General features: G+C 38.9%; 1 protein-coding gene across 1 annotated transcript in view; it reads left to right on the top strand.

Annotated features, from left to right (window-relative positions):
• F5 (coagulation factor V) overlaps positions 1-14,439 on the top strand; it is a 72,399-nt gene that overhangs the window by 38,266 nt on the left and 19,694 nt on the right. The window contains exons 11-14 of the mRNA XM_024239435.2: positions 1,810-1,960; positions 3,904-4,116; positions 5,297-8,039; positions 11,649-11,823. Of these exons, the coding sequence (XP_024095203.2) occupies positions 1,810-1,960; positions 3,904-4,116; positions 5,297-8,039; positions 11,649-11,823 (3,282 nt within the window). The remainder of the gene's footprint in view (positions 1-1,809; positions 1,961-3,903; positions 4,117-5,296; positions 8,040-11,648; positions 11,824-14,439) is intronic.

A 14,439-nucleotide genomic window follows, 5' to 3' on the forward strand; every position in this document is an offset into this window, starting at 1 on the left:
AACGTTAATGACTGAATACAGCACTTTTTTTTTTTTTTTTTTTTTTACTTTTAAGTTCAGGGGTACATGTGCAGGATGTGCAGGTTTGTTACATAGGTAAACATGTGTCATGGAGGTCTGTAGTATTTACTATTTCATCACCCAGGTATTAAGCCTAGTATCCATTAGTTATTTTTTCTGATCCTCTCCCTCTTTCCACCCTCCATCCTCTGATAGGTCCCAGTGTGTATTGTTCCCTTCTATGTGTCCATGTGTTCTCTCCCTTCTATGTTCCATGTGTTCTCATCATTTAGCCCTCACTTGTAAGTGAAAACACGCAGTATGTGGTTTTCTGTTCTTGTGTTAACTTGCTTAGAATAATGGCCTCCAGCTCCATCCATGTCCCTGCAAAGGACATAATCTTGTTCTTTCTGATGGTCACATAGTATTCTATGGTGTATATGTACCATATTTTCTTCATCCAGTCTGTCATTGATGGGCATTTGGGTTGATTTCATGTCTTTGCTATTGTGAAGAGTGTGAAAATGAACATACGCATGCATGTGTTTTTATAATAGAATGATTTATATTCCTTTGGGTACATACCAAGTAATGGAATTGCTGGGTTCAAAGGTATTTCTGACTTTAGGTCTTTGAGGACTCACCATGGTGTCTTCCACAATGGTTGAACTAATTTACACTCCCACCAAGAGTGTATAAGTGTTCCTTTTTCTCCACAACCTTGCCAGCATCTGTTAGTTTTTGACTTTTTAATAATAGCCATTCTTATTGGTGCGAGATGGTATCTCATTGTGGTTTTGATTTGCATTTCTCTAATCAGTGATGTTGAGCGTTTTTTTAATATGCTCTTTGGCCACATGTATGTCTTCTTTTGAACAGTGTCTGTTCCTGTCCTTTGCCTACTTTTTAATGGGGCTGTTTGTTTTTTTCTTGTAAATTTAAGTTCCTTATAAAAGCACGATATTAGACCTTTGCCAGATGCATAGTTTGCAAAAATTTTCTCCCATTCTGAATGTTGTCTGTTTATTCTCTTGATAGTTTCTTTTGCTGTGCAGGAGCTCTTTATTTCAATTAAATCCCATTTGTCAATTTTTGCTTTTGTTGCTATTGCTTTTGGCATGTTCGTCATGAAAGATTTGCCCGTGCCTATGTCCTAAATAATAAAGCCTAGGTTGTCTTCCAGGGTTTTTGTAGTTTGGGGTTTTACGTTTAAGTGTTTTGTTGTTGTTTTTTGTTTGTTTGTTTCTGTTATTTTTGAGACGGAGTCTTGCTGCGTTGCCCAGGCTGGAGTGCAGTGGTATGATCAGAGCTCACTGCAACCTCTGCCTCCCAGGTTCAGGTGGTTCTCCTGCCTTGGCCTCCCGAGTAGCTGGGATTACAGGCATACGCCACGATGCCTGGCTAATTTTTTTTTCTTTTTTTTTTTAGTAGAGATGGGTTTTGCCATTTTGGCCAGACTGGTCTTGAACTCCTGACCTCAGGTGATCCACCTGCCTTGGCCTCCCAAAGTGCTGGTATTACAGGCGTGATCCACTGCGCCAGGCCTACATTTAAGTCTTTAATCCATCTTGAGTTAATTTTTGTATAGGATGTAAGGAAGGGGTCCAGTTTCAATTTTCTGCTTACGGCTAGCCTGTTTTCCCAGAACCGTTTATGGAATAGAGAATCCTTTCCCCGTTGCTTGTTTTTGTCACGTTTGTCGAGGATCAGATAGTTGTAGGTGGGCAGCCTTATTTCTGAGTTCTCTATTCTGTTCCATTGGTCTATGCATCTGTTCTTTTACCAGTACTATACTGTTTTGTCCTCCAGAGGGCAGCAGACATCGAACAGCAGGCTGTGTTTGCTGTGTTTGATGAGAACAAAAGCTGGTACCTTGAGGACAACATCAACAAGTTTTGTGAAAATCCTGATGAGGTGAAACGTGATGACCCCAAGTTTTATGAATCAAACATCATGAGCAGTAAGTCCGAGTACTATTTTTGTTCATCAGTTTTTCATTCCTGTGGTTGAAATATAACTGTGCCTAGAGTCAGAGACATGGATTAAAATCTACTCGCTAAGGAGCACCTCCAATCCTCACTTCCAGTCCAAAGACTTGGTGATGAAATCCGTGGGTGACATCATAGCAACATTTGTAAGCAAGAGGTCAAAGGCTCACTATCCTTAGAAATGCGTTTGATCTTCTATTCCAAGCGCGCGTGTGTGTGTGTGTGTGTGTGTGTGTGTGTGTACACAGACATACTCTGGGTGGTGAGGAACAGGGTGAGGGGGTAGGACAAATGCAAGGTGTTACAGTCCACGTCAATAGTATCCTAGACTGAGTTCAGGGTGAATATATGGCCAGGACAGAAACAAGGCAAGTAATCCAAAGATGGATTGACACATCAAAGTAGAGCAAAATGAGTATAGGGACCCAAGAGTCTCGGAAAGGCATGCATGAAGACGTTTCAAGTGATCAGTAAGACGTTCAGAACAAAAGGAATTCCCTGAATGAGGGTTCCGGCATTTGCTGCAGTTCTAAAGTTCAGTAGCCAAAAGCACTGCCATGGCAGTCTGAGAGAAATGTCACTGAGCCAGCTGGAAGCAAACTTCTCCACAACAGCCAGGGTCCCCCTACTGATCCTCAGAGTCTAGAGTCATGGTAATCACCTTCTCTAGTAGGTAATCACACATGTGAGGACGATTTCTCCATGTTCTGTTCATATAGCTTCAGATAACTGACAGCTAGGGATTATCAGAGCTGACAGGTGCCAGGTCAAATAATTCAAACAGAAAATTGCTCTCAGCTTTCTTTGCATAACTTCCTTTTGGCAGTGAATATATCATAGTTCTAGACCAGTGCTGTCCAATAGAAACTACGTATGAGCTACAAGCGTAATTTAAAATTTTCTGATAGCAACATTAAAAAGTAAAGAGAAATAGGTGACATTAATTTTAGTAATATGTTTTACTTAACTCAGTATATCCTAAATATTATCATTTCAACATGTAATCAATATAAAAATTAATGACACTTACTTTATTACTAAGTCTTTGAAATTCAATGTATATTTTGTACTCACAGCATATCTCAGTCCAGTCTACCCATATTTCAAGTGCTCAATAGCCACTTGTAGCCAGTGGCTATCATATTGAACAATGCAGTTATAGACCATTTAGAAAAACATCTAGAATGAGGTATAAACTAATAATACATCATGTAAATTATTAAAGTCACTTAAGTGATTTAAGTAGGTATTTAAATATTTGTTAATGCCAGTCATTATACTGGTACTAAGGCTAAGAGTGGTAATCGAGGTAGACATGAGCCCCGCCCTTGTAGAAATCATACCTTTGATTTTTTACTATGATTAGTACATAAGTAAATAAAAATGTTGCCTACAGCAGTGTCCCTTTTAACAATAATGAAAATGTATGAACTGGATACTCAAATGGAAACTGTGAATACTATGTAGATTATAAGACAGCAATAAAAACTATAAAATATGCTAAATGGGCTTTATTTTTAGGGACATTACTTCTTACCCAATGACTAATATATCAAAAAGATGAATTTCTTATATTATGCTTTTCCTCCAAGTGGAATTATTAGAATATCTGTAAAGGCAGAGAATGGAGCACAAAATATTTACTATACATTTGATGAATGACTAAATCAATGTAAATGAAAGGCTTTATCTTTTTCCTGAGATTTCTCCTTTGGCTAATTTAGGAGAATAATCTCTTATTTGAAAATTCTGAGTTTGATCTTCTAGTCACATGTTAGACTAGATAAAGCTTATCTTGGATAATCACTGCTTTGACACAACCAAATTAACATGGAGACATTTATCTTAGGTATAATTAGACACATGCCCTTTTGTTGGCATAGACCTGGAATTTTAACAGATTTTACACTTTCAGCTATCAATGGCTATGTGCCCGAGAGCATACCTACTCTCGGATTCTGCTTTGATGACACTGTCCAGTGGCACTTCTGTAGTGTGGGGACCCAGAATGAAATTTTGACCATCCACTTCACTGGGCACTCATTCATCTATGGAAAGAGGCATGAGGACACTTTGACCCTCTTCCCCATGCGTGGAGAATCTGTGACAGTCACAATGGATAATGTTGGTGAGTAAGAGTCTGGACACTCAGAGAGGAAGCTTGCTTTGAATTTCTGGTCTATAAAGGTCTGCTGCAACTCTCCAGGCTACCAGTGCTTCTCTATTTATCTCCCTGACCCCCTGCAGGCTTTTCTTTCAATGTTTCTCATGATTTCTCTTTGAGAAATTAATGACTTAGATGGATCCAGTTCTTTAGTGTGCGTTATATTTTTCCTTCTCTGGGCAAAGTAGGAAGTAAAAATATACAACAGCAGAAAAATAAGGCATAACTCTGAGGAAGAAGCATAAATATTTTGGCCACAAAAGAGCATTTCTTTTATCAAAATGCCCTATTCAGTTTTTTGCAACAGCCATCTTCAATCATGAGGTACAGTGCCTTAAAGGCTGCTTCAGCAACAGCTTTGAAGTTTGTCAGACTGGAATGCAAGTCCTGATCTGCCAGTCGATTGCTGTGTAACCTTACACAAGTTATTTGGCCTCACTGAGCCACAAGTCATTTATCTGGAAAACAGTGTAATCACATCTCACAGAGTTACTTTGACCATTAAAATAGTAATATGTGCCAAGTGCCTAGCACTCAGTAGACACCAACAATGGTAACTATTGGAGACTCACTGAGAAATCTTTAATGTTCCAGCAATGCATGCCATTTCAGAGATTCAAAATTGTCCTCCTGAATTATTACTTAGAAACATCTAAATGTCTCTTATTTGTGGGGATAGAGCTCATCACCATCCCTTTAATTCTAAGACAAGATGTGCTGTTAAGATATTTATGATATTGAAAGTCCATTTTATTCTTGATTCATCCCTTTCTTAATATATTTTAAAATAGTGAGCAACTATCTGTGCCGAAAGATCTTTTTTCCCCTCTAATCTCCACTAAGCAATACTTTTGGTTTTTATTCTGTTAAGCGAGATAAATGCACTGGTCATGTGCTTAGAGTCACAGCAATGACAAATTGCTTTAGAAAAAAAAAGTTTATTAAACATTTCATTCTCATTTTTCTCTCCTTATGTTATTTTGACCCAGTAATCAATAGTTCACAGACAAGCAGTGGTCCACAGCCCATACTTGAATATTCCTGATGAAAGTTTATTAGAAATTACCTGCCACAATGGATTATTGTGTTTTCATGTCTTTTCCCAGACTTCCAGATCTCTCTTCTGTCTGTCTCTCTTCTGTAGGAACTTGGATGTTAACTTCCATGAATTCTAGTCCAAGAAGCAAAAAGCTGAGGCTGAAATTCAGGGATGTTAAATGTATCCCAGATGATGATGAAGACTCATATGAGATTTTTGAACCTCCAGAATCTACAGTCATGGCTACACGGAAAATGCATGATCGTTTAGAACCTGAAGATGAAGAGAGTGATGCTGACTATGATTACCAGAACAGACTGGCTGCAGCATTAGGAATTAGGTCATTCCGAAACTCATCATTGAATCAGGAAGAAGAAGAGTTCAATCTTACTGCCCTAGCTCTGGAGAATGGCACTGAATTCATTTCTTCGAACACAGATATAATTGTTGTTTCAAATTATTCTTCCCCAAGTAATATTAGTAAGCTCACTGTCAATAACCTTGCAGAAACTCAGAAAACCCCTTCTCACCAGCAAGCCACCACAGCTGGTTCCCCACTGAGACACCTAATTGGCAAGAACTCAGTTCTCAATTCTTCCACAGCAGAGCATTCCAGCCCATATTCTGAAGACCCTATAGAGGATCCTCTACAGCCAGATGTCACAGGGATACGTCTACTTTCACTTGGTGCTGGAGAATTCAAAAGTCAAGAACATGCTAAGCATAAGGGACCCAAGGTAGAAAGAGACCAAGCAGCAAAGCACAGGTTCTCCTGGATGAAATTACTAGCACATAAAGTTGGGAGACACCTAAGCCAAGACACTCGTTCTCCTTCTGGAATGAGGCCCTGGGAGGACCTTCCTAGTGATCTGTTACTCTTAAAACAAAATAACCCATCTAAGATTTTGGTTGGGAGATGGCATTTGGCTTCTGAGAAAGGTAGCTATGAAATAATCCAAGATACTGATGAACACACAGCTGTTAACAATTGGCTGATCAGCCCCCAGAATGCCTCACGTGCTTGGGGAGAGAGCACCCCTCTTGCCAACAAGCCTGGGAAGCAGAGTGGCCACCCAAAGTTTCCTACAGTTAGACACAAATCTCTACAAGTAAGACAGGATGGAGGAAAGAGTAGACTGAAGAAGAGCCAGTTTCTCATTAAGACACGAAAAAAGAAAAAAGAGAAGCACACACACCATGCTCCTTTATCTCCGAGGACCTTTCACCCTCTAAGAAGTGAAGCCTACAACACATTTTCAGAAAGAAGACTTAAACATTCGTTGTTCCTTCATAAATCCAATGAAACATCTCTTCCCACAGACCTCAATCAGACATTGCCCTCTATGGATTTTGACTGGATAGCCTCACTTCCTGACCATAATCAGAATTCCTCAAATGACACTGGTCAGACAAGCTCTCCTCCAGGTCTTTATCAGACAGTGCCCCTAGAGGAACACTATCAAACATTCCCCATTCAAGACCCTGATCAAATGCACTCTACTTCAGACCCCAGTCACAGATCCTCTTCTCCAGAGCTCAGTGAGATGCTTGAGTATGACCGAAGTCACAGGTCCTTCCCCACTGATATAAGTCAAATGTCCCCTTCCTCAGAACATGAAGTCTGGCAGACAATCACCTCTCCAGACCTCAGCCAGGTGACCCTCTCTCCAGAACTCAGTCAGACAAACCTTTCCCCAGCCTTCGGTCAGATGCCCATTTCTCCAGACCGCAGCCATACAACCCTTTCTCCAGACCTCAGCCATACAACCCTTTCTCCAGACCTCAGCCATACAACCCTTTCTTTAGACCTCAGCCAGACAAACCTCTCTCCAGAACTCAGTCAGACAAACCTTTCCCCAGCCCTCAGTCAGATGCCCCTTTCTCCAGACCTCAGCCATACAACCCTTTCTCTAGACCTCAGCCAGACAAACCTCTCTCCAGAACTCAGCCATACGACTCTCTCTCCAGAACTCAGTCAGACAAACCTTTCCCCAGCCCTCGGCCAAATGCCCATTTCTCCAGACCTCAGCCATACAACCCTTTCTCTAGACTTCAGCCAGACAAACCTCTCTCCAGAACTCAGTCAAACAAACCTTTCCCCAGCCCTCGGTCAGATGCCCCTTTCTCCAGACCCCAGCCATACAACCCTTTCTCTAGACCTCAGCCAGCCAAACCTCTCTCCAGAACTCAGTCAGACAAACCTTTCCCCAGACCTCAGTGAGATGCCCATCTTTGCAGATCTCAGTCAAATTCCCCTTACCCCAGACCTCGACCAGATGACACTTTCTCCAGACCTTGGTGAGACAGACCTTTCCTCAGACTTTGGTCAGATGTCCCTTTCCCCAGACCTCAGCCAGGTGACTCTCTTTCCAGACATCAGTGACACCACCCTTCCTCCTGATCTCAGCCAGATATCACCTCCTCCAGACCTTGATCAGATATTCTACCCTTCTGAATCTAGTCAGTCATTGCTTCTTCCAGAATTTAATGAGACTTTTCCTTATCCAGACCTTGGTCAGATGCCATCTCCTTCATCTCCTACTCTCAATGATACTTTTCTATCAAAGGAATTTAATCCACTGGTTATAGTGGGCCTCAGTAAAGATGGTACAGATTACATTGAGATTATTCCAAAGGAAGAGGTCCAGAGCAGTGAAGATGACTATGCTGAAATTGATTATGTGCCCTATGATGACCCCTACAAAACTGATGTTAGGACAAACATCAACTCCTCCAGAAATCCTGACAACATTGCAGCATGGTACCTCCGCAGCAACAATGGAAACAGAAGAAATTATTACATTGCTGCTGAAGAAATATCCTGGGATTATTCAGAATTTGTACAAAGGTTTGGGCAGTTTTCTCCTTTTTTATTCTCATTTTTCCATTACTGCTGAAAAAAGTAGCTACTACAATTCAGGGGGTAATTGTGGGCAAATTATACTAAGAACAGTGTGGTTCCCCTATTGCAAGTTGGCCTGTTCTTTTTCCTTTGTCAATTCCAAGATTGCTTCTTTACCTTAGATGACCCCCTGGACAATATAAGAACAATCACTGTGAGAACTCTATAATATTCTGTAATTAAGCCTTTTTCTGTGTCCTCTCCTCTTACTACCCATATTTCTACTGACTCTTATTGCTCCAGGCAGAGCCCAACCTATCCATAGCTATATGCTAATCAATATGATTTAATTGAAGTTAGCCTCAAATCCAAACCCAAATATGATGTAGAAATCTCCTTTTCACATTTACTTCTTTAGATCAGAATTTCTAAGAGATCCAAATCGCTTTTTTAAAAGAATATTTACAATTCAGTTTTGCTTAGGGGTAGGAAGTCATGTTGAACTGGGCTCTTTGTTCTGGGATGAAGATACAGAAAGAGAAGAGAGGAGGAAAGGAGCAAGGCTTAGTCAGCTACAAATTCTCAGGGATATAGCATGATGACTGCGCATCAACTGTCTAGATATGCCCACAGCTCTTACTAAAGCTGTTACACTAATCACTTAAAAAACAAAAGTGTAATTACAGTAGGCAAACACAATGTATGGTGTGACTTATGCAAATAAGTTCATTAATCTGATGCCTGACATCTCCACATTAGAACTCTGTTTGAAACACTTTTTCCTATGACTTCCTATTTAAATGTTGCACTCAATACTACATGAGAACAACTAGCTACCTGAGTATTTCTAAGCAAGGCCCTCAGGGAGTGAGATGTAGGGCCTGTCCAGAGTGAATAGGGATGGAACCACCTTCAAAATCTTGTATTCCATTCAAGGCTCACAACCCACTTTTATGGCAGTCAGAGTTGCTTTACCCACTCCCTTGTGTTCTGTGAGTTTGCATGTTATGCTCAGAGTCTGGAAAGATGGGATTAGTAAGGGAGGTAGACCAGAAGAAAAGCAGAAGGAGATTCTCTGTTGGTGACTCATGGTATATAGCAAATATTATGGGTTTGATGGGTGAGTGTTTGGCTTGTTTCCACAGGCTTGAGAAATGTGAGAGTCAGCGGGAGAATTTGACATGCTTCAGTCCTAGACTGAGACAATGAACTAGATGGAAATAATGTGCTTTATTTATTTATTTATAATTTTTAATTAAACTTTTTATTTTGGAATAAAAATAAAATAGATTCACATACAGTCAAGAGAAATAATACAGAGAGATCCTTTGGGTATCCTGAGTATTCTTTACCCAGTTTCTCCCAGGGGTAACATTTTGCAAATCTATAATACTATATCACAACCAGCACACTGACATTGATACTGTCAAGATACAGAATGTTTACCATCACCATAAAAATCCCTCTCATTACCCCTTTATAGTCACATCTACCTTCCTCCCACCATACCCCTTCCTTATTCCCTGGCAACCAGTAGTCTGGTCTCCATTTCTATAATTTTGTCATTTCAAGAATATTACATAAATGGAATCAGGCAATATGTAACCTTTGGGGACTGGTATTTTTTCACTCAGTATAATTCTCTGGAGATTTGTCAGGTTATTGCATGTATTCCATTATATGGGTGTGCCACAGTTTTTTTTTTGTTGTTGTTGTTTTATACACATTTATGGTATAAACATGATGTTTTAATATATTTATAAATTGTGAATTGGCTAAATCAAGCTAATTAACCTATGCATTACCTCACATACTTTTTTGTGGTTAGAACATTTAAAATGTACTCAGCAATGTTAAAAATTCGGTGTGTTGTTATTAACTACAGTCACCATCTTATACAACAGATCTTCTAAATTTACTTCTTCTAACTGAATTTTATCTTTCGACCATTTTCTCAATGCTCCACCTCTGTATCCCTTTGTTAACCACTGTTCTACCTTCTGCTTCTATGAGCTCAATGTTTTTAGTTTCCACATTATAAGTGAGATCCTGCAGTACTTGTCTTTCTGTGCCTGGCTTATTTTATGTAACGTAACGACCTCCTGGTTCAGTCATGTTGTCACAAATGACATTTCTTTGTTTTCTTTTTTTTAATGCTAAATAGTATTTCATTGTTTATGTAGATCACATTTAAGAAATCCATTCATTTGTTTATAGACATTTGGGTTGCTTCCCTATCTTGGCTAATGTGGCTAATGCTGCAGTGAACGTGGGAGAGCAGATATCTCTTCAACATACTGATTCATTTTCTTTGGGTATACAACCAAAAGTGGGATTGATGGATCATATGGTAATTATATTTTTAATTTTTAAAGGAACCTCCCATACTGTTTTCCATAATGGCTGTACTAATTTACATTCTCACCAAGAGTATACAAGAGTTCCCTTTTCTTCACGTCCTTGCCAACATTTATCTCTTGTCATTTTTATAATAGCCATCCTAACGGTGTGAGGTGAGCCCTCATTGTGATTTTAAATTGCATTTCTCTGATTATTAGTAATGTTGAGCATCTTTTCTATTTGTTGGTCATTTGTATGTCTTCTTTTATGAAATGTCTATTCAAGTCTTTTGCTCATTTTTTAATCAGGCTATTTGGGTTTTTTGCTGAATTGAGTTCCTTATACTTTTAATATTAATTCCTTATCAGATATCTGGTTTTCAAGAATATTCTTCCATTCCAAAGGTTGTCTCTTCACTCTGTTATTTCCTTTGCTGTGCGTAAACTTTTGAATTTGATGGCAATCCCATTTGTCTATTTCTGCTTTTGTTGCCTGTGCTTTTGAGGTCATATCCAAAAAATCTTTGTCCACACCAATGTCAAGAAGCTTAAGAATAATGGAATTTAGCAAAAAACAAATGTGAGAAGAGTGGCTACTTTTAGAGTACAAAACATTCATCCATCCAGTGACTTTCATAAGTGTGACCTTCTAATTAATCTGACCATTGTCACCTGATAGCCCCAAGCTCTGGCACTGTCCCATTACATGGCTTTGTCTGCCTTTGACCTTAAAATTTGGTGTGTTAACATACGATTATATTTGTGCATTCATTTATATGTTTGACAAAAAATTTATTAAGTTCCTGCTGTGTGCCAAATAATGTGCTTACTACTGGAGAGAGTACTATGAGCAAACTAGGCACAATGGCTGACCTCATGGTACTTATACCCAGTGAGAGTCAGATATTAATAGATAATCTCACAAATAAATTATATATAATCTACTATATATACTGTTGAAATATTATAAGAATACTACAGGAATTTACTATGTATACTATAATAATACTATAGAAATATAAGAAATTGATATAGAGACTTGACCTAGTCTAAAAGGTCATAGGAAGACTTACCTATAAAATAATATTTGAGTTAGGAATTGAAAGATATTTACTGGCTTTTGTTTTTATCCACTTATATATTTACTCATTTATCCACCAAGTATTTATTAAAGACCTTGTCTATGCTAGATGCTGTATTTAGAAAGAGACAATTTCCTAAATTCTTTGAACAGTCTTTAATTTCTTCTTTTACACAAATAGTATTATTATTTCAGGGAAAGAGATATTGAAGACTCTGATGATATTCCAGAAGACACCATATATAAGAAAGTAGTTTTTCGAAAGTACCTCGACAGCACTTTTACCAAACGTGATCCTCAAGGGGAGTATGAAGAGCATCTCGGAATTCTTGGTCCTATTATCAGAGCTGAAGTGGATGATGTTATCCAAGTAAGTCTTTTGAGCACTGCTAAGATCATCGGAGGAATTTCCACAAGCACCAGAGGGTTGTAAAGGTGCAGGTGGCAAGAGAGCTATAGGTGATTTGTTTATTTTCCAGGATTAATGAATAATTACATTTCTTTTCAAAGACTCCTTGCCAAGCAATTTGGCAATCTTCGAGACTAAAAAAAAAAGATCTCATTTTTTAAATGCTGAAAACTATCTAATCTGTGGAAAATCTTTCTGTAATTTCTATCTAAAGCTAACCTATCTAAAGTTAACACAGAAAATTAATATATTCAAGAGCAATTGAATTGGGTTTCACAGCAGTGGTGGTGCTGGTGGTGGTAGTAGTGCTAGTAGTAATAGTAATTTAGAAATATCTTCTGGTGTTTTCCTAAAAAAATAAATAAAATGAAGTTAAATAAAACGAGTAAGGAAAGTAAAGATGTCTCTGTGCCCTCCAAAAGTGAGCAAGTTTCTTCAGTGTCTTCCTAGTTCTGGTAATTTCTTTCAAAATCTTGTGTCCAGACCCACGATTATAACTTGCTTTTGTAACAAAGTTTACTTCCGCCATTTTTGCTAACCTTTCACGTTCAAAAACCCAGAAAGAACCCTGATTCTAAAGTAAGCTATTCTAGATTTTAAAATATAATCTACTATACCTGTGAAAGCATTGACTACATTTTCAGTGACCATTTGTTCTTTTTAAAAATGTAAACAAGTACATAGGGATATAAGAATCTTAATTATTCTAAATTTTCCGTGAAGCTATGGGAGGCAATATTCTCTTTTATGATTAGGGGATCCTTTTTCAAGGTGAACGATAATTTAACACAATATTTAAAAAACTTATTCTAAGTGAAGTAACTCAGGAATCAAAAACCAGACACTGTATGTTCTCACTTATAAATGGGAGATAAACTATGGGTATGCAAAGGCAGACAGATTGGTATAGTGGACATTGGAGACTCAAAAGGGAACGGGGGGATGGATGGAAAGCTACCTGTTAGGTACAGGGTACACTGCTCAGGTGACAGGTACACTAAAATCCTAGACTTCACCACTATGCAATTCATCCATGTAACCAAAAACCACTTGCATCCCTAAAGCAACTGAAGTTTTTAAAATAATTTAAAAATCAAAATTAACGCATAAAAGCCACAATAAATAAAACCTCACAATTGTGAATAAAGACAGGATCAGTAACAATGTTGCATTGAGTCATACTGGAGCCTTAGGCAAAAGGAAAAAAATCAAATACTGAATCTTTGTTTTAGCCCTGGATTTCACTAGATAAAAATGACTTTATTTGTGTATTTTTAAAATAACTTTAACTTTTATTTTAGATTCGGGGGCATATGTGAAGTTTTGTTATCTGGGTATATTATGTGATGCTGATGTTTAGGGTATGATTGATCCCATCATCCAAGTAGTGTGCACAGTACCCAGTAGTTTTTCAGCCCTTGCTCATCTCCCTCCTTCCCCCCTCTAGCAGTCCCCAATGTTTATTGCCATCTTTATGTTCATGAATACCCAATGTTTAGCTCCCACTTATAAGTAAGAACATGTGGTATTTGTTTTTCTGTTTCTGCATTAATTCACTTAGCATAATAGCCTCCAGCTGGCATCCATGTTGTTGCAAAGGACGTGATTTCAGTCTTTGTTATGGCTGTGTAGTATTCCATGGTGCATATGTACCATATTTTCTTTATGTAGTCCACCACTGATGGGCGCCTAGATTGATTCCATGTCTTTGCTACTGTGAATAATGCTGTGATGAACATCCTAGTACATGTGTCTTTTCGGTAGAACAATGTATTTTCTTTCTTTTTTTTTTTTTTTTTTTGAGATGGAGTCTCACTCTGTCGCCCAGGCTGGAGTACAGAGGTATGATCTCAACTCACTGCAACCTCTGCCTCCCAGGTTCAAGCAATTCTCCTGCCTCAGCCTCCCGAGTAGCTGGGATTACAGGCACCCACCACCATGCCCAGCTAATTTTTGTGTTTTTAGTAGAGACAGGGTTTTACCATGTTGGCCAGGCTGGTCTCAAACTCCTGACCTCAGGCAATCTGCCTGCCTCAGCTTCCCAAAGTGCTGGGATTACAGGCATGAACCATTGCGCCCGGCTGAACAATTTATTTTTATTTTTTTGGCTATATACCCAGTAATAGAATTGCTAGGTCAAATTGTAGCAGGACAAGCTGCAGACAAAACCCTTCAGACACCAAGTTAAAGAGGGAAGGGCTTTATTCAGCCGGGAGCTTTGGCAAGACTCATGTCTCCAACAACCGAGCTCCCCGAGTGAGCAATTCCTGTCCCTTTTAAGGGCTCACAACTATAAGAGGGTCCACATGAGTGGGTCCTGATCGATTGAGCAAGGAGCGGGTACGTGACTGGGGGCTGCATGCACCAGTAATTAGAACGGAACAGAACAGGACAGGGATTTTCACAGTGCCTTTCTATATAATGTCTGTAATCTATAAACAACATAACCAATTAGGTCAGGGGTCGATCTTTAGCTACCAGGCCCAGGGTGTGGCGCCGGACTGTCTGCTTGTGGATTTCATTTCTGCCTTTTAGTTTTTACTTCTTTCTTTGGAGGAAGAAATTGGGCATAAGACA

Source organism: Pongo abelii, chromosome 1, assembly GCF_028885655.2.
Source record: "Pongo abelii isolate AG06213 chromosome 1, NHGRI_mPonAbe1-v2.0_pri, whole genome shotgun sequence".
NCBI classification, from domain to species: domain Eukaryota; kingdom Metazoa; phylum Chordata; class Mammalia; order Primates; family Hominidae; genus Pongo; species Pongo abelii.